This window comes from Hypomesus transpacificus, chromosome 9 (assembly GCF_021917145.1).
Source record: "Hypomesus transpacificus isolate Combined female chromosome 9, fHypTra1, whole genome shotgun sequence".
Taxonomy (NCBI): Eukaryota; Metazoa; Chordata; class Actinopteri; order Osmeriformes; family Osmeridae; genus Hypomesus; species Hypomesus transpacificus.
In genome coordinates this window covers 11,626,458-11,654,390 of record NC_061068.1, presented here as the reverse complement: position 1 = coordinate 11,654,390, position 27,933 = coordinate 11,626,458, and the positions used below count along the sequence as shown (strand labels likewise).

At 44.8% G+C, this 27,933-nt stretch overlaps 6 protein-coding genes across 19 annotated transcripts; 5 read left to right on the top strand and 1 right to left on the bottom strand.

Moving 5' to 3' along the window:
• Positions 1-5,694, top strand: tma7 (translation machinery associated 7 homolog). Its single transcript, XM_047026208.1, has 4 exons — positions 1-133; positions 575-630; positions 1,423-1,510; positions 5,054-5,694. The coding sequence occupies exons 1-4, from the start codon at positions 118-120 to the stop codon at positions 5,086-5,088; spliced, it is 195 nt and encodes a 64-aa protein (XP_046882164.1). The 5' UTR covers positions 1-117; the 3' UTR covers positions 5,089-5,694.
• On the bottom strand, positions 2,578-25,846 carry LOC124471573 (deoxyribonuclease-1-like). 10 transcript variants are annotated; one of them, XM_047026123.1, is made up of 16 exons: positions 25,837-25,846; positions 23,353-23,357; positions 16,920-16,928; positions 9,345-9,432; positions 9,053-9,141; positions 8,844-8,930; positions 8,297-8,409; positions 6,648-6,760; positions 6,324-6,481; positions 5,961-6,057; positions 5,696-5,760; positions 3,972-4,129; positions 3,822-3,883; positions 3,018-3,083; positions 2,829-2,948; positions 2,578-2,754 (listed from the first exon to the last, which is right to left on the bottom strand). In XM_047026123.1, the coding sequence occupies exons 4-16, from the start codon at positions 9,423-9,425 to the stop codon at positions 2,737-2,739; spliced, it is 1,227 nt and encodes a 408-aa protein (XP_046882079.1). In that variant the 5' UTR covers positions 9,426-9,432; positions 16,920-16,928; positions 23,353-23,357; positions 25,837-25,846; the 3' UTR covers positions 2,578-2,736. The 10 variants fall into 10 exon arrangements, with proteins under 10 accessions (XP_046882079.1, XP_046882077.1, XP_046882078.1 ...); XM_047026121.1 differs by lacking the exons at positions 16,920-16,928; positions 23,353-23,357; positions 25,837-25,846 and adding an exon at positions 9,890-10,067 and having other exon boundaries at positions 9,345-9,430; XM_047026122.1 differs by lacking the exons at positions 3,018-3,083; positions 16,920-16,928; positions 23,353-23,357; positions 25,837-25,846 and adding an exon at positions 9,890-10,067 and having other exon boundaries at positions 9,345-9,430.
• On the top strand, positions 10,094-12,317 carry LOC124471606 (deoxyribonuclease-1-like). Its single transcript, XM_047026172.1, has 8 exons — positions 10,094-10,348; positions 10,514-10,608; positions 10,727-10,813; positions 10,948-11,060; positions 11,229-11,341; positions 11,500-11,657; positions 11,831-11,927; positions 12,119-12,317. The coding sequence occupies exons 1-8, from the start codon at positions 10,268-10,270 to the stop codon at positions 12,251-12,253; spliced, it is 879 nt and encodes a 292-aa protein (XP_046882128.1). The 5' UTR covers positions 10,094-10,267; the 3' UTR covers positions 12,254-12,317.
• On the top strand, positions 12,409-16,913 carry si:dkey-222f2.1 (intermediate filament protein ON3). The gene is made up of 9 exons (XM_047026131.1): positions 12,409-12,966; positions 13,939-14,147; positions 14,420-14,480; positions 15,029-15,124; positions 15,262-15,426; positions 15,613-15,738; positions 16,125-16,345; positions 16,495-16,541; positions 16,702-16,913. The coding sequence occupies exons 1-9, from the start codon at positions 12,676-12,678 to the stop codon at positions 16,800-16,802; spliced, it is 1,317 nt and encodes a 438-aa protein (XP_046882087.1). The 5' UTR covers positions 12,409-12,675; the 3' UTR covers positions 16,803-16,913.
• On the top strand, positions 16,935-20,169 carry LOC124471980 (ankyrin repeat domain-containing protein 60-like). Its single transcript, XM_047026657.1, has 5 exons — positions 16,935-17,545; positions 17,994-18,124; positions 18,418-18,553; positions 19,125-19,463; positions 20,165-20,169. Exons 1-5 carry the CDS (start codon positions 17,275-17,277, stop codon positions 20,167-20,169), a joined length of 882 nt encoding a protein of 293 aa, XP_046882613.1. The 5' UTR covers positions 16,935-17,274.
• LOC124471533 (interleukin-17 receptor C-like) lies at positions 22,489-27,903 on the top strand. Of its 5 annotated transcripts, none has more exons than XM_047026065.1 (15): positions 22,489-22,727; positions 22,912-23,091; positions 23,326-23,350; positions 23,552-23,746; positions 23,833-23,927; positions 24,030-24,141; positions 24,240-24,281; positions 24,523-24,647; positions 24,776-24,832; positions 24,982-25,045; positions 25,212-25,438; positions 25,583-25,636; positions 25,827-25,881; positions 26,248-26,343; positions 26,627-27,903. In XM_047026065.1, the coding sequence occupies exons 2-15, from the start codon at positions 22,981-22,983 to the stop codon at positions 27,361-27,363; spliced, it is 1,995 nt and encodes a 664-aa protein (XP_046882021.1). In that variant the 5' UTR covers positions 22,489-22,727; positions 22,912-22,980; the 3' UTR covers positions 27,364-27,903. The 5 variants fall into 5 exon arrangements, with proteins under 5 accessions (XP_046882021.1, XP_046882019.1, XP_046882020.1 ...); XM_047026063.1 differs by having other exon boundaries at positions 24,027-24,141; positions 26,627-27,902; XM_047026064.1 differs by having other exon boundaries at positions 24,027-24,141; positions 25,215-25,438; positions 26,627-27,901.
• Positions 27,904-27,933: the final 30 nt, after the last annotated feature.

Here is a 27,933-nt window from a genome sequence, read left to right as displayed (position 1 = left end):
CCGGGTCATATTTTCACCCTGCTCTGTCTAGTGTCTCTCACGCTGCAGCTTCTGCGAAGTTGTAGGCTACAATAGTGCTTTAATTTGTGGGTTTTATCTCCGGAATCAATCGAAAATATGTCTGGTAGAGAAGGTGAGGAGTGGGCTACTTTAGTTATTCTATTTGAATAGTTTAATAGTTATTGCATTCCCGCGTTGAGATGGAAATATCAGCGAGGTAGCTAGCCTAGTGCTAAACCGAGACTTGTCAAGCCACACTGCTAACTCACTAGCTCTAGCTAGTTTTACTGAGTGACTAAGCTTACTAAATCAGCTGCAACTGACAACAGGCTCGCTTTACCTTTCTGTTTAAAGCATGACAATCTATCTGGTTAGATTAGCTATTATTAAGTGTCTGCTGATTTAAGAGACAAACAATACATTATGACATTATGAAGTTTCTCACCGCGAATTGGTATTTTATTGAATAGCGAGAACATTTACTCTAGCTAACTCGCTAGTTATCAAGCAAAGCAGCCTAACTGTTTTGCAGTGCCAGTCGCAACTGTAATTGTTCATGATTATTGTTTGGCAGGAGGTAAAAAGAAGCCCCTGAAGGCGCCCAAGAAACAGAACAAGGACGTGGATGATGTACGTATCAGCATACCGCACAGCACCGCAACCAGTGTTCATATCAGTACCCTGCACACAGGGATGTTAAGAATGAGGTCCTGTCATTGTAAGATGGGCAACATTAAACACGTTTGATTTAAATTCCTTGGCTATTGGAAATATAATATAATTATATAATATAATTGGATTTGATATTGGATGCTAAGCATAGCAGGTAATGCTAAGAATGTCAAATCATTGGTTTTTCCAGGAGCTTCCAGGTAATTTAAATTAAAGGATTCTCATTTAGGGGTAAATATTCAATAAATATCCTGTACATTTTTACACTGTTGAACAAGTAAGTGGTCACAAACAAGGAATTTACTTAGGTGGGCAGGTGCATTCAGTAAACATAATAAACAAGATAAAATGTACAACAAAATATTGGCAGAGCTATACAATCTAACATAGAATACAAATACTGAATGTGGTAAAGTGACAGGGTGTCAGTGTGGGGCTTTGTTAATAACGCTAGTTGCGGAAGGAACAGTTCTTATGGCGTGAGGTTTTGGTCCTGATGGATCGCAGCCTTCTGCGGGGTAATGGCTGAAACACAGTGTGTCCAGGGTGGGAGGAGTCGGCCAGAATCTTCCTCGCCTCAGGGTCCTCGAGGTGTGCATGTCCTAGAGGGTAGGCAGATTGCAGCCAATCACCTTCTCAGCAGTGCGAATGATGACGCTGCAGTCTGCTCTTGTCCTTGGCAGTGGTGAGCATGTCAATCTCCCAAGGCATATCAATGTAACCTTTCCTACCTGTTCCTCATGTCTCTAGGATGACGCAGCTTTCAAGCAGAAGCAGAAGGAGGATCAGAAAGCCATGGATGCCCTGAAGGCCAAAGCTGCAGGAAAAGGACCACTAAGTAAGAGACGGAGACAGTTCGTTTTTTTATTTATGTATTTATTATGAGGATTGTTTAAATCCTGGGGCCTGTACTACGAATCAAAATTTGGCGTTAGCGAGTTAACTTCAGGTTCAACTCAGGGTTTTCTGTATCGCAAGGGGGATCACTTGTTACCGGGGTAGATCGCCACGGTAACACATGCTGAACACCTAACCTGGTCGGGAGCAGGTTAAGTTGGAGATCAGAGATCAACCAGTGTAAAAGCCCCGCCCACTAACTCATTGAGGATAATGGCGTTACCGTTTATAGAAGATCCTGTGGAGCTTGGTGAGCGGATAGTGAGAGGTGCGCCCAGAAGAGCCAGAACATTTAGAGACCAACAAAACCCTTTCGCATTCCCTCATGAGTATCTTTATGAAAGATATAGATTCTCAGCAGAGGGAAATGCGCATCTTTGCCAGCTTCTTGAGCCGTATGTTGCTAATGCGACACATAGAAGCCGTGCGCTCACAGTCCCACAGACTGAATGCATAGCGTTTAGTGTGGGTGATGCGGAGAACCTTATAAGAACACGGTCTGCCGCGCAGTTTGCAACAGATTTTTCTTTAATGGCTGTTGCCACCATATTCTGATTAATGGAGTGATGAAAAAGAGATATCCAAAGTGCCCTTGGTAAAAACTTTGGACACTAATATGTTGACAAAATGAAACAAGGATTTTCATTCTGTCTTCATTCAATGTTCTTATTTCCGTTCTGTAAATGTATGCAAATGATACCATATTTTACAACTTAATGCATCATTTGCTCATTTAAACATACATTTACAGGAAACTAGTAATGAAAACAATATTTGACCTAATATTAGTTATCAACTGGGGAGGTTTCATGTTGATATGTTATCCCTATTCACTGGGGTGTCTCCCATTAACCCCTTCTGTTGTCCTTGGGTTGCTTTGACCCATTTTCTATTCATTTCCATATCTGAAATTTGGGTTTCTTTCAAAGAAAACATTTTAAAACAAAAAGAACAAAGTGTATGGTACCGTACAATGCTCTTCACAAGTTAAATAAATGATCATTTCACTACTTTCATTGATTTGTTTTATTCACTTATATAGAATGTTTCCGAAACTATAAATAAGACATTAAAATACAAATAAATTGAAACCCCCCACAAAAGACTCAAAGCCACAAAAAAGTATAAAAAGAACAAAATGTAGAAAAACATTTAACAAATACATCTTCATGTGTTCTCCCTTTCCTAGGAACACAGAAAAAGAATGTCAGTGTAAATAAGTCTAGTGTCATTCATTCATACATTCAGTCATGTACTACCTTCTTCTCATATTCCAGTTTTTCTATCTCCAGCCTTGTTTTTTCAATTAAAAGCCTCTTGTACTCTATATCGAGCTCCAGGGTTTTTTTATACAGGGCCGTCACATTGTCTGCTCCAACCTGAAACAAATAAAGAACATTGTCCCAGTTGAAGGTGTCCATTTGACTACTGTGTTTCAAGGTTCATACCTCGTGTTTTTGTCCTGGCCTTGAAGTGGAGGCCCTAGGCTCAGGGGGAGGAAGAAGTTCCTCTTCCTGCCGAGTTTAAAACCATAGCCATTTAATCAATTGAGTCATATTTGAAATAAGAACTTTAAGGACTTGTCTCATGTTCAGACCACCACCATTAGCGAGTCATTACAGACACTTCAATCACAGCCACACGTTCACACACTCTCACCATCTGTGTTGCAAGGGGTAAAAAAAACTTGTGTACCCCCTAAGCCAGGGGTGTCGAGCTCCGGTCCTCGAGGGCCGCTGTCCTGCATGTTTTAGATGTTTCCCTGATCCAGCTCACCTGATTCGAATGAATGGTCGTTATAACAACCCTTTTAATTGAATCAGGTGTGTTGGAGCAGGGAAACATCTAAAACATGCAGGACAGCGGCCCTCGAGGACCGGAGTTCGACACCCCTGCCCTAAGCGCTCTCTGAGTGCACAGTTTCCTGATCATCTAAGGCAGGGGTGTCCAATCCTGGTCCTCGAGGGCCACTGTCCTGCATGTTTTAGATGTTTCCCTGCTCCAGCACACCTGATTCAAATGAATGGGTCGTTATCAAGCTCTGTGGAAGCCAGGTAATGACCATTCATTTGAATCAGGTGTGCTGGAGCAGGGAAACATCTAAAACATGCAGGACAGTGGCCCTCGAGGACCAGGATTGGACACCCCTGATCTAGGGCCTCCACCTGAGACAGTAAATGGCCTATTTGATCAATATTCAGCAACCGCATATGGCATACATACTGGCGTAGGACTATTAGTTTCACTGTTACCTCTGTATGGCACTGTGGGACGACAGTGGTTGGTGGCAGCAACACCTCTGTATTTCCTGTCACTGCAGAGAACAGTAATACATTTCACTCCTACAATATTCATAGTTAATTGTTGAATGAACATGGTCATGTAGATGACTTGAAACATACCCTGTACATATGCCTGGGTTTCTGAGCTGCTGCCACCAGGGTCTGAAGACACGCCCCCTTCCACTCCTTCCACCAGGGGGCGACCCTGATTGCTGGAGAAGCCCCGTCCTGTGGAGGGCTCCCTCCTGTGTTCTTTGCTTAATTTTTCTTCCTGTTGGCTGCAATCAATTTCATTGTTCTATAGGCCCTTTGTATACCAATGGCTTACAAAAGGGACTGACTCAGGCAATTCAGCCTTGTACTTATTGGCCTTAAAATATGTGCAAGTATAGCCTACTGCTACTTACTGGTTTGAATTATGTTTTTACATTTATTTGTTATTTGCCCCACTGCCAGGGTTGCAACTAAAATAATACAGTAACAAAAGTTTAACATGATAGAAGGCACAAGTGTAATTATGTTCACATCTCGTGCCTGGGGCAGTGATATCAATGTCATGTATTTTACGCATTAACAGCGTCTGCTATTTTCTGCCAGCTTTCCGTCTTTGATTTGGCAGCAGCGACTGTGTTGCTTTTTGCCTGTATTACATGCCTGTATTCCTGATATGTATGTATTACAATATTTCACGCAGGAGGAGCAGACAAAGTTTATAAGATTATTGTCTGCTCCACCTGCATGAAATATGCAGCTCTTGCTTTGTCAATGTTTGCGATTGGACATAGTGGCGCAAACACCGCCCCTTTATGTGAACGCGCACGTCTCTCGATTGGAAACATCTCTGTTGACTTAGAGTTGATAACCGCCGTTGTGATACAACTTATCGTGATTGCGATTGTGAGGCTTTGTGTAGCCGGGTAACTGAAAGGAATCCAGAGCATATAGATCTTGATTCGTAGTCCAGGCCCCTGCCATACCAAAAATAAAGGTGGCCAGCCTTTTTATACATCCTTTTATACGATGCCGATGAAAGCCTCTGTTGTGTTTGTGCCAAGTCATGTGATCCATGTAATCAAATATTTGTCACTACTTTCTCAACCGTTTTGAAAGACAGCACTGCCGGTTACAGATGCTTCCTATGTAGTGTTTACAGGCTGAGTGTCTGTTTCACCTTACTAATGTGTATGGGTTTTGTTTTACAGCTGGTGGAGGAATCAAGAAGTCTGGGAAGAAGTGAGGTGAAAGACTCCCTTGGCTGGCTACGTAGTGCCAGAGCAGTCTCTACCCAGATGATCACAGCCCCACTCCTGTCAGCTGCCCCTGGGTCCAGGCACACTTAGCAAATGAAATAACCCTTAATCTTTCCCCTTGAAAAGCAGGTCCTCTGAAATAAAGTTTTGTAACCGCATTTCCATTATCAGTTTTTAATCTTACTCGTTTTTCATAAGTCTTCTAATCTACAAGGGTATATGAGCTAAATCATTCCTATACTGTTCAAACATGCATCGCAGGGTTTGTTTGTGTTTTTCAGCCCATCTAGGCTGTCTTCATCCTCTTGTGTGTGCCCCATGATCTCTAGTGTCTCTCATTTCCGGTCTTCAGTTTTCTGACACCCTCCCTTAGTACCTCTAGGTTGGGCCACATGTTAATAGTGGTTAGGCATTCATTTAGGTTAGGCATTCATTAAAAGGTTAATTTCAGGCTAAATTATTTTGCCTAACAGTGAGAGTGTGTGTGAATGGAGAATTCAGTGTTATTTGTTCCTTTTTGTACAGTTTTATTTTTACTTTTCTTGATCAAAGTGTGGGAGATTGACAAATAAAAATAAAATTGCTGCTTCTCACCGCTTGGACTTTTTCCTTTTCTTCAGCTCAACCTCTACAGGGTAGTGGTCACTCACATCTAGGGTCTGAAAAAAACAGGTTAGTGTGTCTATAGACCCTATTGATGAATCAAACGGTGTGCTCTTATGACACGATATTGTTAAGGAGGCTTTCAGGGACATTTCAACTATCGAGCGTCACCTCTTTAGCATAGGAATAAAAACACTTAAGATTGAGAACATTGTCTAGTATTTGTTGATTGTACAGGTTTGGGGTATTTCCCTACCTGCTCATAAGTCAGTCCATATTCCTGCTGGAAGTTGAAAGGTTTGGCTGAGTCTGGAACAATGGCAGCCAGCATGTCATCTCCATAGACCACTATCCTGCAAGATATCAAAAGAGGATGGCCTTTAGAGCAGTCTGGGAGTGAAATGCACATCTTCACATGTTGGAAAAGAGTTGTTGATCTATCTATAGTTAACAAATATTAGAGGTACGGTTTTATTTATAGCAGAGTTTGTACCTTCTGTATTCAGTTTTGTTGTACCTAGGTATATTAGTCCCCAGGTGAGGCTGTTTAGGACTTTCCTAGTACACTCCAAGTATCTGGCAGTATTTGAAAATAATATTTGGGATGGGTGTGTCTCACCTGTCGTAAGTGTGGTCGTTTTTATGATTCGCAGTGGTGTCAACATCATCACTGATCAGCCAATGAAAGTTCTTGTCGCTGCGAATACGGATGCCCTTCATTTCTTCCTTGGAGACATAGGAGCCATCTGCATTGAAGTCCCCGAGGATCATAATGTTCTGGAACACACACACACCCCATACAATACCTTGAAACATTTTTCACTGTGGACATTCAGAAAACATGACAAGCAAAAAGACAATGTTCTTCTCTAAAAGAAAGGACTTTACACCTGTTCCATCCATGTATAGTAATGTTTTCTAATGAGGCTCCGGTGACACCTACGTCAGTCCCCCACTTGTGCTGCACGTCTCGGAAGACGTTGTACAGCTCGTCCAGCTCCTTTTCTGCTCCAACAGGTTTTGTGTGCACTGCCATCAGCACAAGGTCATTCATCACTGAGAGACACATGCACACATTTGTTTGTATCAAATCTATCCCATATATTTTTTCTATTTATTTATTTATTCACAATACCACTTCAAATATTACAATAATACAGATGGGGTACAAGACCAATTGGGTAGAGTAAATGGGTCCCCCAAAGAAGCTAGGAAAGCTTATAGGTGGGGTGAGTGAGACTACTGTGTAGTGAGTGAGGCCTGTGTTGTTGCTGCTTACCAGTGTTGTGGCATTTGAAGCGGAGGACGTATGGTTCCCTGGCAAACGCGTCCTCCTGACCTGCTTGTTTGTCTGCAAACTGGTAGGTGTCTATCAGATCCACCACATCATCCCTTCAAATGGAGAGGCACGTTGCCAAGGAAAGCATGAAACCGGTTTCAGATACAGGTCGTTGAATAACTGCTATTTGTGCTTGAAACTAACTGCCTGACTTCCATAGAAGTTTATCTACTGGTAGGCCAACAAGTGTGAATCTTATTCCCCTTAGTATTACCTAGACCCCCCTTAGTATTAGCTAGACTTTGCTCCTTTTGTATAGTTAGTCCACATATTTAAGTTTCAATATTCCTAAATGTTTAATGTATGCACCTCCCTGCCAAAGTAAATTCCTTGTTTGTGCAAAGGACATTAGCCCTATTAATTTGTTTATTTGCTTGTTTATTCAGTTGTTTGTATCTGTCTTCCTGCAGTTTGACCAGATGGCCATGCAGGCTAGTCAGTATGGTGACGAGCTGAAGAACATCAAAGGAGAGATCGCTGATCTAAATCGCATGATCAGCCGACTGCAGTCTGAGATCGAGGCCGTCAAGGCCCAGGTAGGAGACAGAGGCTAAATTAGAGTATAAACACTGAGGTAGAAGCCAATACCTGAGATACAGACCAGAGACAAAACAAAAGGCAGAAGCTGGGGTAGAGGATTAGATTAAAGCTGGGAGTCAGGTGGCTGAGCGGTTAGGGCATCGGGCTAGTAATCTGAAGGTTGCCAGTTCGATTCCTGGCCGGGGAACATGACGTTGTGTCCTTGGGCAAGGCACTTCACCCTACTTGCCTCGGGGAGAATGTCCCTGTACTTAATGTAAGTCGCTCTGAATAACTGCGTCTGCTAAATGACTAAATGTAAATGTAAAGCTGGGATAGTAAATGAAGCCATAGAGACATTCCTCCCAGGATGTGAGTGTTAGCCTGCTGTCTCCGCCCCCAGCGAGCCAACCTGGAGAACCAGCTGGCTGAGGCTGAGGAGCGGGGGGAGCTGGCTGTGAAGGAGGCCAGGGTGCGGACCCGGGACCTGGAGGATGCCCTGCAGAGGGCCAAGCAGGACATGGCTCGTCAGCTTCGGGAGTACCAGGAGCTGATGAACGTGAAGCTGGCCCTGGACATTGAGATTGCCACCTACAGGAAGCTGCTGGAAGGAGAGGAGGACAGGTGAGGCTGAGAGGCAAGGCTCAGAGAAGAGGCTCATCAAAGGGAAAGCTTATAGGTGGGGTGAGTGAGACTACTGTGTAGTGAGTGAGGCCTGTGTTGTTGCTGCTTACCAGTGTTGTGGCATTTGAAGCGGAGGACGTATGGTTCCCTGGCAAACGCGTCCTCCTGACCTGCTTGTTTGTCTGCAAACTGGTAGGTGTCTATCAGATCCACCACATCATCCCTTCAAATGGAGAGGCACGTTGCCAAGGAAAGCATGAAACCGGTTTCAGATACAGGTCGTTGAATAACTGCTATTTGTGCTTGAAACTAACTGCCTGACTTCCATAGAAGTTTATCTACTGGTAGGCCAACAAGTGTGAATCTTATTCCCCTTAGTATTACCTAGACCCCCCTTAGTATTAGCTAGACTTTGCTCCTTTTGTATAGTTAGTCCACATATTTAAGTTTCAATATTCCTAAATGTTTAATGTATGCACCTCTCTGCCAAAGTAAATTCCTTGTTTGTGCAAACACTCATGGCGAATAAAATCCCTTCTGATTCAAATTCTTAACCGTGTCATCTCATGACTTCCATCTCAAAATACACTGACAAAAAAGAAAGGGGTTGGATCTGGTGCTCCATTAAGGCCGATAGATCCAGAGTTCAGCGTTCACCTGTAGAGAAACAGGTACTGTTCCTTGTATCTAGTTCTGCCCAGACGAGTGCTGATCTCCATGGTGTAGCGATGCTCCTTGTTGGCTCTGCAGGAACAGGTTGACCATGACAAATAAACACATGGAATACAGTATGCCTGCATTTACTGATGTTAAAGAATGCTCACACAATCTGGAGGTCCTAAACATTAACAAATACAACAACTCACTTGTTAAGTTCCTGCAAGAAGGTTTTGACTGATTTCTCCTTGGCATCCACAACTTCCAAGATGACAATGATGTCGTAGCGAGAAACTATCTGTAGGGAACAGCAGAGTCTCCATGTCACTGGTCTGTTCTCTCTGTGAAACCATGATGCTTGAGTAGCATGCAGGCATGCTATATCACATTTCACACTAACAATCATGCAACTTAAAATGACCAAACACAACACTGTAAACTGTAAACTGTAAACACAAGTGAAAGACAACATATCACAAGACATTGACCAAGAATGTGTACCTTGATAAGTATGGAAAGGATTTTGGGGTCTGAGACCTTATTGGTCCCAAACCTCTGGATGTTGAAAGCTGCCACCTTCATGATTGCTGCCAGATGAGAGAGAGAGAGAGAGAGAGAGAGAGAGAGGAATGGAGAGAAAAATGTTTATCAGACCCTCTACATTTACAGGAAACTTGTTAAAAATCCTTTCCTGACCACACAGAAAAACTCTACAAATAGTCTCCTCAAGCTGTGAGGATCTTGTTAATGGGTCTCCATAGGAGGTTTAACTTGGTACCCCTCGACGATTACTCAAATATGTCTGGTGCACGCCTGTACATGTACCTGCCCCCTTCACACACAAACAACACACACACACACGTACACACATGCAGGATCCTCAACAGCTAGCTCAGGATGGCATCTCAATAGTGATGGGTGATTGTATGAAGAATAACCCCTTTCCTTCTCCTCCGCCCACACACACACAGGCACTCTAAAAACATCCTCAACTCTACCTCTGTCTCTGTACGTCGATCATGAATTACAATGCAAAAAGGTTTTACCATTAGTCAAACTCAGATCATGCTGAGACGTGTTCACTGTCCACTTTGTTTCCTCCACACCACACACACACATTCTTACATCATGGAACATTCTTTCATTTTTCTAGTTACACATGTCAGAGACCACTCCCTCTTTACCTGTCTACCAGCCCCTTAAATTGTCTCACTAACTAATCCAACCACTCTCCTTTCAGTTCAGAAACAGGTTCTTCTTTCAGCTTGTGTGTATGTGTGCGTCAAACCTTTCTATGCTTTCGTTTCCTTTGAGGTCATACAGAAACAACACTTTTCTCAACTCTTGACAACACGGTTCCTCTTGTCAACTCCGCTTCTGAATATAAAACATAACCAGGGCTCCTTGGACACAGTGCAGGCATCATGAAGATAGCTTCCTTCAACATCCAGAAGTTGGGCTTGAATAAAGTGGGCAATAAGGATGTCCTGTCCTACATCATCAAGGTAAATTGCTTTCTCATCCCCAGAGGTTTCACATCTTCCTGTCACTTGTATTTGTGAGAGGTACAGTGAGTGAGAAAAGTGTGTCACACATGGAAAGGGCGTGTGAGGTGTAAAGAGTGGGAAGTGTAGAAGCAGTGTGTCATCTGTGTCCTGGTGTCCCCGCAGATTGTGTCTCGTTACAGTGTCATCCTAATCTTGGAGGTTGTGGACAGGTCCGGCGAGGCCATGACGACCTTCCTGCAGGAGCTCAACAACACAAAGTGAGCTAGCACAGTAACCACAGACCCAAGTAATAAATGTGTTTTTGCCATGTTGTGCTATGTTAGGTTATGCTGTGCTAAATCATGTGTTGACACCCCGTGTCATGTCATGTGTCAGGGCTAACAGGAAGCACCCCTACACCATGAACCAGAGCAGCAGGTTAGGCCGAGACTCCTACAAAGAGCAGTTTGTGTTCCTCTACAGGTAGAGCAACAAAGAAACCTTCTGTCTCACAACACAGCAGCCATCTGCACGCACGACCTCTCCGTTCAAACACCTTACAGTCATGAATCCAAACATGAACCCTAGTAGTGACGTTGAGAACATGTGTGTTCCAGAGAGGACCAGGTGAGGCTGACTGACAGCTACCAGTATGAAGACGACCAGGCTGGGGACGAGGATGCATTTGCGAGGGAACCCTACATCTTGCGCTTCACCTGTCTCAGCACAGGTAGATCTCATTCTGGAAGAAAAGCTCAAACTCACATTTCACATATTGTATGGCTTTCTGCTCGCGTATATTTGTGTATGGCTGTGGGTGCGTGCATACATGTGTTTGTGTATATGCGTGTCCACATATGAGTGTGTGTGTGTGTGCTGACGTGTGTGTGTTTCTCAGTCCTCAGTGACCTGGTGCTGATCCCGGTGCATACCCGGCCTACGGACTCTCAGAAGGAGTTGGATGAGCTGTACGATGTGGTCGAGGTGGTCAGGAAGAAGTGGAAGACTGATGTAAGCGCAACACCCTGTGTAAACATTCTCAGTTGTGGTTCACCCCCTTTTGATTTCATTGCATCATTTCATACGGTCCCCTTGTCTTTGTGGGGATTCATTTGTTGTTGATTTTGTGACGTGTGTGAGTGTGTGTTTGTTTGTGTGTGTGTGTATAGAACATCATGATACTGGGAGATTTCAACGCAGACGGTCGCTATGTCTCCAGGTCGGGCATGAGGGACATCAAGATCCACTCTGACCGCAGTTATCATTGGCTGATAGCAGATGATGTGGATACAACAACCAGCACAGCCAATGATCACACCTACGACAGGTAAACTGGTTAGACAACAAGCAGGAAACAAACAACACACCCACGTCATTTCATTTCAACTGTACACTGACCAGTTTCAGAAATCCACAGTAATCTGATACTGGCTGTAACAGAGAGGTGTATAGAGTAAACTAAGCTAGTTGTTGTTGAAACTGACTGTATTGTATCTACAGGATTGTGGTGTATGGAAACAATATGATGGCGGCCATTGTTCCTAACTCAGCTAAGCCCTTCAACTACCAGCAAGAATTCCATCTTTCTACAGATATTGTGGGTTTCCTCCACCACTTAACCACCACTCTCTGCCTCACTCTCTGTCCATCCATGTCTTGTCTCTAATGCAATCATTCTCTCTCTCCTTCCCCTTTGTTCTGAACATTCTAATGGCCTGTTAACACCTCTCTTCTCTAACGAGGCGTGTGTTTGTGTGTGTGTGGCTCTGTTTTTGTATGTGTGTGTAGGCTCTCAGTATCAGTGACCACTACCCTGTTGAGGTTGAGCTGAAGAAGAAGAAGAGAAGACGAAAAGAGCCCGAACACCTTAGAGAAAGAAAACAGACTAAGAGGACTAAAAGTTACCAAAAGCCAAAATCTTAACCCATCAGCTGTAAAAAGGTATCATGGTTGTTTTTCTGAATAAAGCTGACAAACCTTCTCTGCCTGACTTGGTGTCTTCTTGGTGTCAGTTTGCATTCTGTCCACAAGAGAGAGCTCTCCCTCTTGTTCCAGTTCTTGGAGCGGAGGGGATGTGCGGACATATGAGGAGAATAAGGATGGGGAGGAGGGGAAAGTTAGTGGGAGGAGATTAAGAGGATCTATTGCCCCTCCCCTGTTTGGCGGGGTATAAGTGCTCATGTATGTCCTAGGTTCCAGCTGTATCCCACCTGACACCCACAGCCGTCACTTCTCTCTCTCTCACACTCAAGTCTTGCAGACTGTCACCCTCCGCCCTCTCCTCCGCTCCATCCGTCTTGTTGTCTTGCCCATCGCTCCATCAATCCTCTGTGAGCGGCAGCACCATGAGCCAGAGGACCAAGCGGATCAGCTCCAGCAGTTCAGTGCGGAGCAGCAACGGGAGGCTGGGGAGCCCCGGGACTCTTGGGGGCTTCAGCGGGATGTCACTGAGCTGCAGCCCTCTGTACGGGGGTTCCAGCAGTCACCTGGGCCCCTCCCTGTCCTCCCTCTCCGTCAACAGGAGCCTGCTGGTGCCACTCAACCTGGAGATTGACCCCAGCCTGCAGCTGTCCAGGACCCAGGAGAAGGATCAGATGAAAGGCCTCAACAATCGCTTTGCCTCCTTCATTGACAAGGTCTGTCTGTCTGTCCATCTCTCTGTTTTGTCTCTGTCTGTCTGTTTGTTTTGTCTGTCTGTCTGTCTGTCTGTCTGTCTATCGTGTCTGTCTATCATCAGTTGATTTTTACAATTACATAACTGAAATAAATAATAATTGGAAAGAAGCGGATGTTGCGAAAAGTACCCCTACCTTCTTATCAAACTGGCTCTGAGTGCTGTGCTTTCTAAAGGCCTTCCCTGCGAAGAGGCAGTAAGTAGCCCTCTGATAGCAGTGAAACTGATACCCGGCTCACAGCGACACAACACAGAGCTTCTTTCTCACGGAGTAGGTAACACTGTTACAATGGAGCTATTGTCGGCCACTCCACACATCAACAGCAGAGCCCCCTCTGCTCCTGCTTGGCTACCTTGCCCTCATCCAACCCTCTCTTAAAACTCGGGAGACTCTGCTCAGCCGTGCACTAATGCTGGGGCCGTGCATGGGAAACCTGTCTCCAGACAAACAGTGAACAAGGCCATTAAAGGACATTTAAAGCCCCACATTCGGTCTCCCTTAGCTGGTTTGTTGGCGTGTAACCTGAGAGAAATAGGTCAGCTTGTGTGATCGAATGAATTCCCCGTGTCTCTATCACTGTGCTTTTGTGTCGTAGGCTGGCAGACCATAGGGCAGCACACTTTCTACCCTCCAGATAGAAATGCAAACGACAGCTCTTACTGCTGGGTCGCCCAGATCTGTCTCTTTCCATCCATCCGTCCATCCATCCATCCATCCCTGCATCCATTCAACAACACATTTCTCCATCAATCCATCCATCCCTCCATCTGTTTCTCCATCAATCCATCCATCCCTCCATCTGTTTCTCCATCAATCCATCCATCCCTCCATCTGTTTCTCCATCCATCCATCCATCCCTCCATCTGTTTCTCCATCCATCCATCCCTCCATCTGTTTCTCCATCAATCTATCCTTCCATCCTCTCCATCCCAGGTGCGTTTCCTGGAGCAGCAGAACAAGATGCTGGAGACCAAGTTTGACCTGCTGCATGGCCAGGGGTTGGCTCACTCTAGTGTGGAGCCCATGTTTGACGCTTACATGGCCAACCTGCGGCGCCAGATGGACGTGGTCAACAATGACAAAACCAAGCTGGACGGAGAGCTGAGAAACATGCAGGGGCTGGTGGAAGACTTCAAGCACAAGTAGGACATTATCAACATGGAGTATAGGTTATTCTGACTAAATCTTTATTATGCGGCAATACAAAGCATTCAACTGTATCTTTAATTGGAGCAGCATCTCCCAATTTGACTTTTAGCTGACATCACCATGTGGACTCTCGAGTGCATCCAATGACAGCAACAGTCGCACCTGGCTGAATCCTTACCTGTCCTCCACCAAACCTTAAATCTCTGTCGTCTCTTCTTTATTCCCTCCCTCCCTCCCACTCTCCCTCCCTCCCTCTATATTCCAGATATGAGGACGAGATCAACAAGAGGAACAACCTGGAGAACGACTTTGTGATCATGAAAAAGGTAGAACACCAGGTCACTTCCTGTGAGACCTGAACATCTTTAGGTCACATCCTATTATCTGTAGTACAGTAGTGCATGTGTCTTGGCTTCCACACCTTTTATTGTCTAGATACAACACTACAGCAGAGATAGGTTAGTAGATCCGACTTTAAATGAAAGAGAGACTGAAATAGAGAGAGTCAACTGGAGTCAACAATAGACAGTATATGAGCTAATATGCCCCACCTAACAGCTAGCCAGGTATCATATCACCCTGGAGACAGAATAGGGGTGAGAGCAGCCAGGGGACAGCATTAGTCTTTCCACTTGAAACATGATCTCATTATCTGGAATACTGACAGACCTGTATTTTTTTTTTTTTTTTACTAAAGGTCACCTTTAATCTCTAAACTGTAGAGGTGACCTCCAACACCTCGCCTCTTACAGGTGACCTTTGACACCTAACCTTTACATGTGACCTCTGACACCTAGGCTGTACGGGTGAACTCTGACCCCTGGTCTCTTCAGGTGACGGTAGTGGTGAATGGTGAAGCCATTGTTTGTTTCAGGATGTGGACTCTGCATACCTGGTCAAGGCTGACCTGGAAGACAAAGTGGGTGCGCTTACAGACGAGATCCATTTCCTGAGGAGCATCTACGATGAGGTTAGTGACTGGGAGGAGACATCAAATGCAAGAGACATTCTTCTGAATGCATCCTTCCTTACTCCTTGCCTTGACAGGATCTGTTACAGTAAAAGGTAATGCCCTATAGGTAATGTAGTCCTTACTCTTCCATCCAGGAATTGAGGGAGCTACAGGCCAGCATGCGGGACACGTCAGTCATCGTCCAGATGGACAACTCCCGGCACCTTAACATGGACCAGATCGTGGCTGAGGTCAAAGCTCAGTATGAGGATATTGCTGCCCACAGCCGTGAGGAAGCGGAGTCATGGTACAAGAACAAGGTACGGGAGAAGATGACTAATGGAGAATACGTTCAGGGAGTGGCAAGAATGCCAAAGACAAATGTACATTTTATGTACATTTTACATGTACATTCTTATCTTATCTTCCAATGTAAAAAGGACATTAGCCCTATTAATTTGTTTATTTGCTTGTTTATTCAGTTGTTTGTATCTGTGTTCCTGCAGTTTGACCAGATGGCCATGCAGGCTAGTCAGTATGGTGACGAGCTGAAGAACATCAAAGGAGAGATCGCTGATCTAAATCGCATGATCAGCCGACTGCAGTCTGAGATCGAGGCCGTCAAGGCCCAGGTAGGAGACAGAGGCTAAATTAGAGTATAAACACTGAGGTAGAAGCCAATACCTGAGATACAGACCAGAGACAAAACAAAAGGCAGAAGCTGGGGTAGAGGATTAGATTAAAGCTGGGAGTCAGGTGGCTGAGCGGTTAGGGCATCGGGCTAGTAATCTCAAGGTTGCCAGTTCGATTCCTGGCCGGGGCACATGACGTTGTGTCCTTGGGCAAGGCACTTCACCCTACTTGCCTCGGGGAGAATGTCCCTGTACTTAATGTAAGTCGCTCTGAATAAGAGCGTCTGCTAAATGACTAAATGTAAATGTAAAGCTGGGATAGTAAATGAAGCCATAGAGACATTCCTCCCAGGATGTGAGTGTTAGCCTGCTGTCTCCGCCCCCAGCGAGCCAACCTGGAGAACCAGCTGGCTGAGGCTGAGGAGCGGGGGGAGCTGGCTGTGAAGGAGGCCAGGGTGCGGACCCGGGACCTGGAGGATGCCCTGCAGAGGGCCAAGCAGGACATGGCTCGTCAGCTTCGGGAGTACCAGGAGCTGATGAACGTGAAGCTGGCCCTGGACATTGAGATTGCCACCTACAGGAAGCTGCTGGAAGGAGAGGAGGACAGGTGAGGCTGAGAGGCAAGGCTCAGAGAAGAGGCTCATCAAAGGGCTGAACTAGGATCAACTTGTTCCCTGATTCCCTTGTTCCTTTTGTTCCTATTCCCTTGGACTATTTCCCTCCATCCCAGATATAACACTGTGTATCTCTCTACAGGCTGGGCCAGCAGTCCATCCTGAGCATTCAGGCTGTGGCCAGTCACAGTAAGTAGCCGCTGTAGGTTTATTACATCAATTGGGAACTACATTTTTTATCGTTTCACCTCCTTCGCAACAGTTCAGACGTTTATTAAAGTGTTTGTCTATTTGTCTGTCTGTCACTCTATCTCACAATTTTCTCTTTAAACCCTGTTGTTTTCGAAAGGTTCCAAGGCAACCAATGGTTACCATAGCAGCTCCCCAACTCCCAAACTACTGATCAAGACCACAGAGACAAGAGACAACTCCAGATTCAGCTCTCACTGATCATTTGTCTGGAGACAATAAGTAGTTACACAAATTAAATCAGATTAAAAGATCATGTTTCTTAAGTAACATACAACTGTTGTTTTCTGTAGTTACAAAACCTCATTTCTAGTATTTTGAGGAATATTGAGTAGGCCTATGTAAGAAATAAGAATTGTGTTTTACGAAAAAGTTGCCTTGCCTCATATAAATGTAAGGGGATTTAGTACAACAGTTTTCAATAAACTTTAGATGAGTAATAAACCATCTTAGCGGTGTTGAATTCCACTATTGTGACCTCTTGTTGGCTTAGCCTACAAAATACAAAATCACAGAGAAAACAGCGCGTCTCTAACGCGCATTTTACGGGACTTGAATTGATGCGCCCATCGCCTAGTAACAGTGGGAAATAGACACACAACATTCCGTCTGAGAGAAGGGTAGGCTACTTTATGGGTTTTCTTATTGAGTCATTTTGAAGCCTTCAAATCAAATGATTCAGAGCTTATCAATGAGCAAGTCAAAGACATATTTTAGTAGGCCCCCGTCCGCTTCGAATAGAACATCACCGAATTTGACAAGTTCTGTTCACCGCGTCTCCAAGACAGTTCGGTTCTACCTCAATGCGCGGGTACGCGACACAGGGGAGGTGTTCATGGTGCCAAACTGCCACCATAACATGACCATCAGAGAACTGAAGTGTGCACTGGAGCTGGCGGTCGGAATTCCTGCGGACTTCCAGAGACTATGCTACTTGGACCAAGGTAATTAAGCTTTTATGCTAGTCGTTTCTCTGCCATCTCTGTTCGACTGATAGGCCTATGGAATTGGACAATGCTCCATTCAGAGCATGACAACGAGCCTCGATTAATAAACCACAACCACACTTGGTGATGATCAAGATATGTCATCACATATAGCCTCTCTTAAATATTATTAGCCTATACTAAACAACAATCAGGGAAGCATTAAGCCTGTGTTTCAGTGTTTTACTGTTTGCAAGTGTTTTGAAAGCTATAACAGTAAACGCAGGTGTATCCATGTAACCTAATAATCAGAAAAATTGAGGGCTCCTCCCACAGGAATGATTAAACCATTACACTAAAGAAAAAAGAACAAAAATGAAGGAAGGCGAGGAATATATCCCAGATGTAGTTCAACCATGCAGTGTCAGTCTACAGGAGCAACCTACTCCGGTGCTCCACCCTACAGGTGACCTGATGGAGGAAAGCACCTTGCACTACAACGACATTGTCCCAGGAACAGTGCTGACGGTGGGGGTGTGGCCCTACAACGGCTGGCCGGAGCTGGTGACTGCTGCTGCTTCCGGCAACACCTACATGGTCAGAGTTAACACTGAGGCACCAGAGGCATGTCAGGTGCAGTTTAGGACAGACTCTAACAACATCACAACCGCTGGTCTGTTAACTGGGCCAATAGCAGAGACCCCTAATGAACAAAGAGGGGTGGTGGACGACTCCTCCTTAAGTTACACAGCTGTTATTCAATTTAATTGGACTCAATTAGATTAATTTCAAATCATTGATCCGGAAAGAAATTTAGAGACCCCTGGTGGTTGTAACAGTGTCTAACTTTGCCAACATTGTATTGCCTCTTCTCTCTCTGTGATGTTCAGTTGAAGCAGGTCATGTCCAAACCAGCTCCCCTGGGCTCCTCTGCATCCTCCTGGCTGCCTCACCGCCTCTTCTCTGCCCTGTTCATCACTGTTCATCGAGGACACACCTCCGCCACCCGCTTCCTCCTGCAGCAGGGTAAACCAGACACCATCTGCTCCATAACACTGTCACCACTGCAGCACGGTGTACCAGACACCATCTGCTCCATAACACTGTTACTACTGCAGCACGGTGTACCAGACACCATCTGCTCCATAACACTGTTACTACTGCAGCACGGTGTACCAGACACCATCTGCTCCATAGAACTGTTACTACTGCAGCACGGTGTACCAGACACCGTCTGCTCCATAACACTGTTACTACTGCAGCACGGTGTACCAGACACCGTCTGCTCCATAACACTGTTACTACTGCAGCACGGTGTACCAGACACCATCTGCTCCATAACATTGTTACTACTGCAGCACGGTGTACCAGACACCATCTGCTCCATAACACTGTTACTACTGCAGCACGGTGTACCGGACACCATCTGCTCCATAACACTGTTACTACTGCAGCAGGGTATACCAGTATCTATCTACTCCATAACACTGTAACTATTCCAAAACACCACTGTTACTGCAACAAAATCCTCCTGCATGTCTTCCACTTGAACTGCAAATTACCTCCCCCCCCTCTTCCTCCTCCCTCCCACCTCCAGGTGCTGACGTCGGGGCTCAGACCCCCCGCGGTCGAGGGGCACTGCACGCCGCCGCCGCTCAGGGGCATGTCCAGCTGATCCAGGACCTTCTGCTGGGCGGGGCACCTCCTAACATGGAGGACTGCGAGGGCATGACTGCCCTGAGCCTGGCAGAGGGCTGTGGCCAGAAGAAGAGCGCCCGCCAGATCTTCCTGTTCAACTGGCAGCAGCGTGCCGCTGCGGTACGGATCAAATCCCACCTGGGCGAGGAGGAGCTGTTCGACCACCAACGCTACAACTCACACCTGAAGACCTGGCGATGTGGTACCTACGCCCAGAGATACATGGCACACCTTGGGGGTAAGGGGAGGTGGGAGGGGCTTAGCGGGATGGGGGAGGGAAGGGTGGAGGGGCTGGATGGGAAGGGAGAGGGCCGGTTGGGCAGGCAGGGGGGGAGATTGGAGGGGAGGAGTGAATGGAGGGTGAGCTGGATGGATGGTAAGGGGGATGGCCGGGGTGAGAAAAGGGGTGGAAAGGGGTGGGGAGAGGGGGGAGCCAGTGAGGGTAGAGAGGTCAGCGGTAAGGCGAAGCGTAAGGGCAGGGGTCTTAGAGGCGAAGAAAGGGGTGAGAGCAGGAAGGTCTGTGGTCAAGGGAGGGGTGAGAGCTGGGAGGTTAGGGATGAGGGGAGGGGTGTGGGTAGGAGTGAGTATAAGGGTCATATTCGAAGTGAGGAGAGGTGGGACAGTGTAGAGGTGAAGTCATTCGAATCATCCCGGAGCCCCACCATCAGGCTGGCCAGAGGGGCCTGGATGTAAGCCTTAACACACAACACTGCTTCAGCCAGTGGACAACCTCAATATAACATATATATATTATGTTTTATAACAAAGATACAAAGTACAATGTAAAGAAAAAACATGAAGGTGAAAGTTAATAAAAGTTTAATTGTAACAACGCCTCATGATGTTCCTTCTTTAGCCAGTGGATGGCAACATAACACTTCTGTCAACGGAACTCACTGTACTGTTACTGTGCAGAATCTCTGTACTGTCCTCCCCTAGTATAGAAGTATTATGTGTGGGCAAGTGGTTTAATAAATCACTTATGATCATGTCATGGTTTGGTTTAAAACCCTGACCATAAAGAACAGGTCAAGATACCAAAATGTGGTCGGAGTTCATGGTCGGTTATTTAAATTGATAATGAGCTAGACACTGAACTGTAAAGGAGCACCACATACAAATGTAGTCCCTGTCTTCCTGAAGGTTCTCTGATGTCATCTGGCCTGATTTGGTCATCTTGTGACAGACCTGATAGGTTCCCTGATGTCATCTGGCCCATAACTGCAGAAACATATTTTAGATTGATGTTGAGGAGCGGTGCTGCGTGGTGGATTTTCAAGTCACATCATTTTAAATTCTCGTGCTGTCAGCAGGGGGTGCTGCAGCACCCTCAGCAGCACTAGTTCCGGAGGCCATGATCATCTGGTCTGACTTTGTTATCTTGTGACAGACCTGACAGGTTCCATGACAGAGGGACTGTGAACATTTGACTGACAATCAGGGGCGTCGTTAGACCTTTTTTACTGGGGCACGGGCTCCAGTATAAATCTGCTGTGCCCCAGTAAAATCTAAAGTTTGAGTTTTAACAATTTACTCTATTAGTCAGTGCATTAATTTAGATTAATAATCCAGGAAAAAATGTATGCAGTATTCCAATCAATACCAGCAGAATTCCATGTCAGTGCGCCAAATAGCCACACAAAGTCCAGGTGTCGGACTCTGCACACAAGTCAGAATTGAGGTAGGCTAGGAAAAACATTACAAAACTAAAGTTTCTAAATGATAGGCCTACCGATCATCGTATTTTGACTAAAACATAAAAACAATATTACATGAAGCTCAAAGAACAGTAATGCGCTCAAATGATAGCAAAGAAAATGTGTGCGCACGCATTAACTATTGAGGTCCCTGCCAAAGCTGATATCAAACTTGCGTCCCTGAACTGTTGTATAGTGGGTTCAGCAAGGGGAGTCTTCATCTACTGTACTGCAGTAGTGTAAAAACTGTTTCCAAGCCAAAAACATCATACATGCTTGTTGACTAATGTATGTTTCTATTTTAGTTCCTTCGCTAGGGACACTTCTGCCTTCCTCTCCTGATGTTGCTTGCTTGCACCTTTCTCTTCTGTCTGCCCTGCAGATTGGAGCAGTCCCAGACTTCTCTGTCTCATAACTGGAACTGGCCACTCAGATCACTATAACCAAGCACAGTACATTACCTAGGTAATGGAGGGAACGGTTCTAGAACTAAGATATCAAAAATGTTTTAATTTAGTAAAATCTTGCTGCCTGTCTTAAGACTAGATCAAGCAGGAGAGTTTGAATAAAAGTACTAAATAATAATTTCCAAACATCTTGCTTGTATTTGTGTTGGCAATTTCTTGTCTTTACTGACCTTTATCTGTTCTACATCTGGATTGACACAGTCACGGTTATTGCTATTTGTACTGGGTGTGTTTATCAGCTATTTGTAACCCAGCAACGGTGGTGTTGAAACCTAGGCTTTCTTGATTAGGTGTGCCCAAATGCTCCATGCATTTCATTCATAATTAGATTTTAGGGTTGGTTGTGTACTGGTATAACAGCATGCTTTGCTACTACAACATTGATAAGCCTTGACTTAGGTTAAAAAAAAGAAAATCTGTTCAAACTTGGTGAAAATAAGGGTCTTTACTGTAATACAGTAATCATAATATATGTCTTAAAATGCTGACATTGTTATGCACCTGTCCCAAGTTAGCAGTCCAACCATGTGATCAGTCAAGTTCTATCACTATACAGTTCCCAGGTAGGCAGCTAAGGAACGTGTTTCTACAAAAGTAGAAAACTGTACAAAACTGAGTACAAAACTGGTTCAACAGGGCAATCTAAATCCTACTGCTGAAGTGACCTGTGACAGGATGTGAGGCAATCAATATTTTTTGGGATAAAGCACACATTCATTACTAAAGTACTTCATTCTGAGTATACATGGCACAGCCTTTCTTTAGTAAATACCCACAGCTACAGAGAAAGGACTTTGGTCACCTCGATGCCTTGATGCCCATTCAAAGTTTTACATCTATTGTTAACTAAGGTTTAAAAATGTGAAACAAAGAAATAATTATTGAAACTACCAGCTTTATTGTTATTTGAATAAACAGATTGATTTCAATGACCTACTGGACCTTGACATCTGAAAGATGTAGGCTATGGCTGATATGCAGAGAGCGAGAGAGAGAGAGAGAGAGAGAGAGAGAGAGAGAGAGAGAGAGAGAGAGAGAGAGAGAGAGAGAGAGAGAGAGAGAGCGCAATAAAGTGAGAGCGCAATAGAGTGAGAGCGCAAGAGAGTGAGAGAAAGAGAGCGAGAGAAAGAGAAAGAGTATGTGGGGTGGGGTTAAATCCCGAGAAATACCTGTTTGTTGACTCTTTCCAGAACTTCCCAGAACATATTGTTCATGATAGGCTTAATATTTAGCCTAAGATGTGAGCTTGGTAAGGGAAAACGAGTCATTGCGCTCATTTATTGTCATGCTCATTTATTTACTTTGTTAAAACCTAGCTTTTGGATCCAATTAAAAAATGTAAGTACCTGCAACTACAATTGAATTGATATGTTATGTTATAAACAAGTGAAATTGACATCTCTTAAACTTTTCAATACGGATATCTTACTGTAAAGTAAAATTTTTAACTTATTAATTAAATTACATGTCCCCTCCTTTTCCCCGTCACCATTGTTCCAATCCGCAATCACTTCCACAACAGAGTGGTCGCTTTCCGGCGAGACACGGAGAACACAGTTAAAGGTAAAGAAATGGTGGGCGGACTTTTGAAATGAAATCTACTATGTCTTGGTTGTCATACGCAGTCCTACTGTCAGGGTTTTCAACTCTCGCGCTGGACATGATAATGGTCCCTCAATGTGGACGAGTCACATGTTCACAGGTAAACGCTGCCTCTTTTGTCGAAATTGGGCATCAACCTTTTTCAATTCATTGTCCTTATAAATCAAAGTTTTCTATTTACGTGTGTATTTAAGTTTTTGTTATATGCCTATTTGCTTGTTTTACAACTTAGGCTAAACGCCAACATTTGTATGCACCGCGCTATAAATTATACGTGAATAGTGTAGGCAGTGACCTGAGTAGTAAACTTTAAACTCTATTTTGTTATAATCAGGGTAATTCTACCTGCACTGTTGAAGGTGAGCACTTTTGTTTCACAAAATCCCTCTCCGTGTCACTTCAAGTGACATTGTGAGTCACACATTCCAGAGTACATTGCTGGGTCACATTTCATACACTTACTTGAACCGTTCATCTTTCAGTCCCTTATCTTTCTCATGCACACACAAAGAACATCCCCCCTCTCTTTCATTTTTTCCAATCTTTTCTCTTTGTGTCAGATATCCTTCTCCCAATGGACACGGTGTCTGGTTCTGAAGCTATCTGGAACCTAGGGGTACAGGCTAAGCTATGCTGCACATCAGATGCATGCTCACCCTGCATCCTCATCAGCATCCAGCTCAACAGCAGCCTCGTTGAAGATGAGGAGAGTGACTACAAAGAAAACTTAGGAGTTTGGGATCAAAATGATAATGGTAGCGAATCCGGGAAACCAAAAAATTCCAAACTGCAAACAAATTGCAACACACGTTGCTCATGCTCTCGTCTGCGTGTTTTGCAGCGAACGTGATGGTGTGCTACAGTCCAGTAGCCTTCATGCCTGCATGTAAAAACATCCATTTCAACATAACGGCTGCAACAGCACCTGAGGCTATTGTACGTAAATTGACCATCAATAATTGCATACTTGCGTATCATACAGGCGTAGAATCTGATGTGCTTTAGCCAATGCTTGTATCCGACTTCATCATCTAGCAGGCGCAGCTGTCACTGGTGGTGTGTGAACCAAAGAGTGTGCTTTTCAGCAGTGAAGTGAGCGTGAATGTGGGATCACTGCATCACATGGTGAAAGTGCCTTCCGTGGATGAAGGTACTGAGACAAGTGGTGTTTTCAAGACATTTTTGGAAGGGCTCTACCCTTTCCTCCTACTGTGTAATGATTATGGTTGATTCTCATCCTATGCCCAGTGTGTTCCACAGAACATCAGGGACTTGTCGAGGCTTGTGATGGTGAGTGAAGTTAATGTTTGATTTACTCTCAGAATTACATTCTGTTATTTACATTTGCAAAGCTTTCTATTTGAGCAACTGATGTAACCTGTCCTGAAAATATCCACCTGAAACAATGTCTACTTATTTGTGTTGCTTTGGTGCTGCCCAATGGAGACGATTTGTCTGTCTGACGGTTTAGTCTAGCTACATTTATTCAACTTGACCTTTCTCTTGTGTATTTGGCTTGTGTGTTTGTCAGCCCCTAGAATAGGTGCAGATATTGACCAGATAAGGGGCGTGGTGAATCTGAGTGCTGAACACAAGAGTGACAACTTCTTCCCACTAAAGATGTGCCTTAAGCAGGAGAGAAATGGAGCTTGCAAGGTTAATGTGGTGCAAAGGTGTCAAGATAATTTACAGCTGAATTTATAGACATTTATACCTGAAAGTTGTTGTTGTATAGTGCTTCTTATTGCTTGTCTTTGAAATAAACATGTATTTTGTGTCTGTAGAAGTGGACAGAAAAAGCCATTCCACTGCACTCTGTCAGTCCTTGTATGTGCATTCAGGTAGGCCTACTGATATTCATTTTATTTGACCATATTTTAAACGTTATTAACACAGTGTAACATTACAGCCTCATAGAAATGATCTGAATCTTTTTTTGATTTTGTGTGTATGTGTGCGTGTGTGTGCGTGGCTGTGCATGTGTATGCAGATGTGGTGGGATAAAGTAGATGAAAGGTCACACCGATCTGAAAGTTGTCCATTCAAGAAAACTGGTAAGAGGCGGTGTTTCTTTAAATCAAACTGTAAACTTTGTTTGTGTAGCCCTTTCCATAAGAACACAGGTCTTCTGTGTGTCTACATATCAAAAGTACTCTGGTCTGTTGTCTTACAAGGAGAAAAACAAGATAAATTCTAACATAATTTTTGTTATCGTTCAAGAAGGTTTTCAACGTAACGTGTGGGCGAACGTGTCTGTGTCCGTGGTCCGAGGCCAGATGAACAGTGGCGGTAGCATGCTTTCCTGGAACGTGTCAACCCCCTGCAGGCTGGAAGCTGAGGTGTGGCTGTGTCAGAGGGACGCAGGTGTGGGTGGGTGCAGGGAACAGGGGAGCTCCAGGCAGCCTCTGTCCAACGGCCCATGGATGGAAAACCGCAAAGGACTCTGGGTAACTAGTGACCACAGTACTTTCGTAGTTCTTTTTTGTTGAAAAGTAGCCATTTGTATTGTTGACATTTTGTTCCTCGATGGGATACTGTTCAGGTTAGTATGTGTTCTGTGTTTTGACGGTGTAGTGTGTCTCTTATTACAGCAGGTGCAGGGAGCGTTTGAAGACATAGAGTCTCATGTGGACCTGTGCATGATGGTACAATACTACTATTTGTTTTGCCTGTAACACTAGCTGACAGAGCTATTACATAATCAAATAAGTACAAAATAGTATTTAATTGTGTCATGGGTCATATTTGCCTTACATATTTGCAAAGCAAAACCAATCAGCGAACGGAAGCTAAATGTATTAAAACATTTGTGTGCGTGTGTGTTTGTCTCTACAGGTAAAGATACAAGGAATGGACAAAAATATTGGCCCCTTTTGTCCTAATGTATATAGTAAGTTTTTGAATTGTAACCTCATTGCTCCAATGAAGGCCTAATTGATGTGCTGGAATTCAACTGTATTCTGACACAAAAGTACCGTCTGTTGTAGCAGATTTAAAATATAGTTTTCCCTTACATTTACCAAATTTACAAACACAGATTTCAACTCTGAGCATGTAATCTCAATAATGACTGATAGGCTGATCCCAATAAAGAACAACAGATTATGTCATTAGGTCATACATGGTGGTTAAGGCAGTCACAACAATGAACCTAAATAAGCTACCTGGCTCGGTTATTAACTGAGGGAAACCAACTCAGTATACTTATGACTCAAACCATCAGTCACATGCTGTACACAGTGTCTCTCTTTTTCAGCCAGCAGGTGGCGGATGAGTCTACTAGTTCTTGTTATTGTGCTGCTAATCGGCATAGCGGTTCTCGGAATCTGTTTCCTGCATAGCACAGTGAAACGTGAGTATAATCAGAAATATCGGACCCATCCCCCAGTCCCTTACTTTTCATGAGACAGCTTGACACAGCTTGACACAGCTTGACACAGCTGTCCAGTTGTGTGCATTTCCTCATTTTTATCCTCATCAATGACTACATTCATGTTACTCGTTGACAGGCTTTTGTATAGGGACTATAGAAATATATAATTGTACCATAATGCCATTTCCCTTTAATGTTACATGCTGTATATCTAAAGAATCAGCTGCAGTGTCTGTAACCCCCTTCTCTCCCCTCTAACTAGATGCTGGTGGGGAGGGTCACATCATGCTGCTGAGCCCCCCAGATGCAGAGGGGCCCGTGTCCGAGCAGGTGTGTGAGCTGGGCTCCCTCCTTGTTGCCCAGGGCTTCAGGGTATGTGTGGATCTGTGGAGCCGGGCCCAGCTGGGCTCTCTCGGGCCCCTGCCCTGGCTGCACTCCCAGCTACACCTCCTGGACACCCAAGGGGGCCGGGTCCTGGTGGTCCTGACCCGCTCTGCCTGGGAGAGGGCCCATCAGTGGGGTCAGAACCCTCACCAACAGGGCCACTTTGCCCAGGCCCGGGACACTCACACAGAGGAAAGTGGAGACAAGGACAGGGACTCATCCCCGTATACAGACGTCTTCTCAGCTTGCCTCAGTTGCATCCATGCGGACCGCCAGCAGGGTTGCGTAGAAGAGCGTTTTACCCTGGTGACCTTTGAATCGCACCCTGCCCGGCCTGCCACAGGGAGCAAGCGAGGTCTCCCAGAGCTGCTCCAGGGGCTGCCCTGGTTCCACCTGCCCTCCCAGAGTCAGGGGCTTCTGTCAGCACTGTCTGGGGGTAGGCGAGGGGTGAGACGAAGGAGGACTGAGCGGCTGAAGGGCGGACTGTCTTCAAGCTTACAAGGTTATAGGAGAGACTCACAGAGTGGGCAGCCATATCAGTGGGTTTATTCTGATGTGATTAAAACCCAAGAGGCTGGGCCTCTACAGCATGTCCTGTCAACCAAGTCAACCTGAGATTCACCCTTTTTTCCCTGCACTGATTATACCACGCAATGAATATGTCTTCATATTTTGCAGATTACTAAAAAAGTATTTATTTTTTGCGGCAGATATTAAGTGAAACAATACTATACACTCAAAACAAAGGCTTTAGAAGCCTTTACCGTTACTGCACTAGTATTACTGTAGAGTGGCAGGGCGTGTGTGAGATGTTGGCTCGCTAGCACCTCCTGCTGGCAGTAGGGCTGTACTCAGCTGTGTCAGGTGCAGGGTTGTCCTGACACCTGAAAGACAGGATAAGGACCAGCACATCATGTGTGGAGTGTACAGCAGGCTGGACCCTTCAAGACAACACTCATGCAGCTGAGCGAGGTCTGTGTGTGTAAATGTTAAAAGGTCAGTTGAAAAAAGTAAAACATTTTTCCATGTGTTTTTATAATATTGCTGTGTGTCAATTTGTGTGTGTGATTGCTACCTATTGTTTTAGACATGAGTATGTTACAGCACTGGAGCAATGTCATCCACCAACACCTACTCAATGCCCAAAAGTGCCTCACAAAATCTTACCAATAACCTGAGACGACC

What these genes read in the sequence shown, in the direction of transcription:
- si:dkey-222f2.1 (XM_047026131.1), top strand. Translation starts at nt 12,676, where the DNA reads ATGAGCCAGAGGACCAAGCGGATCAGCTCCAGCAGTTCAGTGCGGAGC. An exon ending in GTGGAAGACTTCAAGCACAA is followed by an intron (nt 14,148 to 14,419) that starts GTAGGACATTAT and finishes TCTATATTCCAG; the next exon opens with ATATGAGGACGAGATCAACA. An exon ending in AGTCATGGTACAAGAACAAG is followed by an intron (nt 15,427 to 15,612) that starts GTACGGGAGAAG and finishes GTGTTCCTGCAG; the next exon opens with TTTGACCAGATGGCCATGCA.
- LOC124471980 (XM_047026657.1), top strand. Translation starts at nt 17,275, where the DNA reads ATGATTCAGAGCTTATCAATGAGCAAGTCAAAGACATATTTTAGTAGG. An exon ending in CTTCCGGCAACACCTACATG is followed by an intron (nt 18,125 to 18,417) that starts GTCAGAGTTAAC and finishes TGTGATGTTCAG; the next exon opens with TTGAAGCAGGTCATGTCCAA. An exon ending in CCGCTTCCTCCTGCAGCAGG is followed by an intron (nt 18,554 to 19,124) that starts GTAAACCAGACA and finishes TCCCACCTCCAG; the next exon opens with GTGCTGACGTCGGGGCTCAG.
- LOC124471606 (XM_047026172.1), top strand. Translation starts at nt 10,268, where the DNA reads ATGAAGATAGCTTCCTTCAACATCCAGAAGTTGGGCTTGAATAAAGTG. An exon ending in TCCTGTCCTACATCATCAAG is followed by an intron (nt 10,349 to 10,513) that starts GTAAATTGCTTT and finishes GTGTCCCCGCAG; the next exon opens with ATTGTGTCTCGTTACAGTGT. An exon ending in CAGGAGCTCAACAACACAAA is followed by an intron (nt 10,609 to 10,726) that starts GTGAGCTAGCAC and finishes GTCATGTGTCAG; the next exon opens with GGCTAACAGGAAGCACCCCT.
- tma7 (XM_047026208.1), top strand. An exon ending in AGAACAAGGACGTGGATGAT is followed by an intron (nt 631 to 1,422) that starts GTACGTATCAGC and finishes TCATGTCTCTAG; the next exon opens with GATGACGCAGCTTTCAAGCA. An exon ending in TGCAGGAAAAGGACCACTAA is followed by an intron (nt 1,511 to 5,053) that starts GTAAGAGACGGA and finishes TTTGTTTTACAG; the next exon opens with CTGGTGGAGGAATCAAGAAG.
- LOC124471573 (XM_047026121.1), bottom strand. Translation starts at nt 9,980, where the DNA reads ATGTTCCATGATGTAAGAATGTGTGTGTGTGGTGTGGAGGAAACAAAG. An exon ending in TTCTTGCAGGAACTTAACAA is followed by an intron (nt 8,931 to 9,052) that starts GTGAGTTGTTGT and finishes CTGTTCCTGCAG; the next exon opens with AGCCAACAAGGAGCATCGCT. An exon ending in AAAAGGAAAAAGTCCAAGCG is followed by an intron (nt 4,130 to 5,695) that starts GTGAGAAGCAGC and finishes AATTGATTGCAG; the next exon opens with CCAACAGGAAGAAAAATTAA.
- LOC124471533 (XM_047026063.1), top strand. Translation starts at nt 22,981, where the DNA reads ATGAAATCTACTATGTCTTGGTTGTCATACGCAGTCCTACTGTCAGGG. An exon ending in ACTTGTCGAGGCTTGTGATG is followed by an intron (nt 24,282 to 24,522) that starts GTGAGTGAAGTT and finishes TGTGTTTGTCAG; the next exon opens with CCCCTAGAATAGGTGCAGAT. An exon ending in CTTTTGTCCTAATGTATATA is followed by an intron (nt 25,882 to 26,247) that starts GTAAGTTTTTGA and finishes TCTCTTTTTCAG; the next exon opens with CCAGCAGGTGGCGGATGAGT.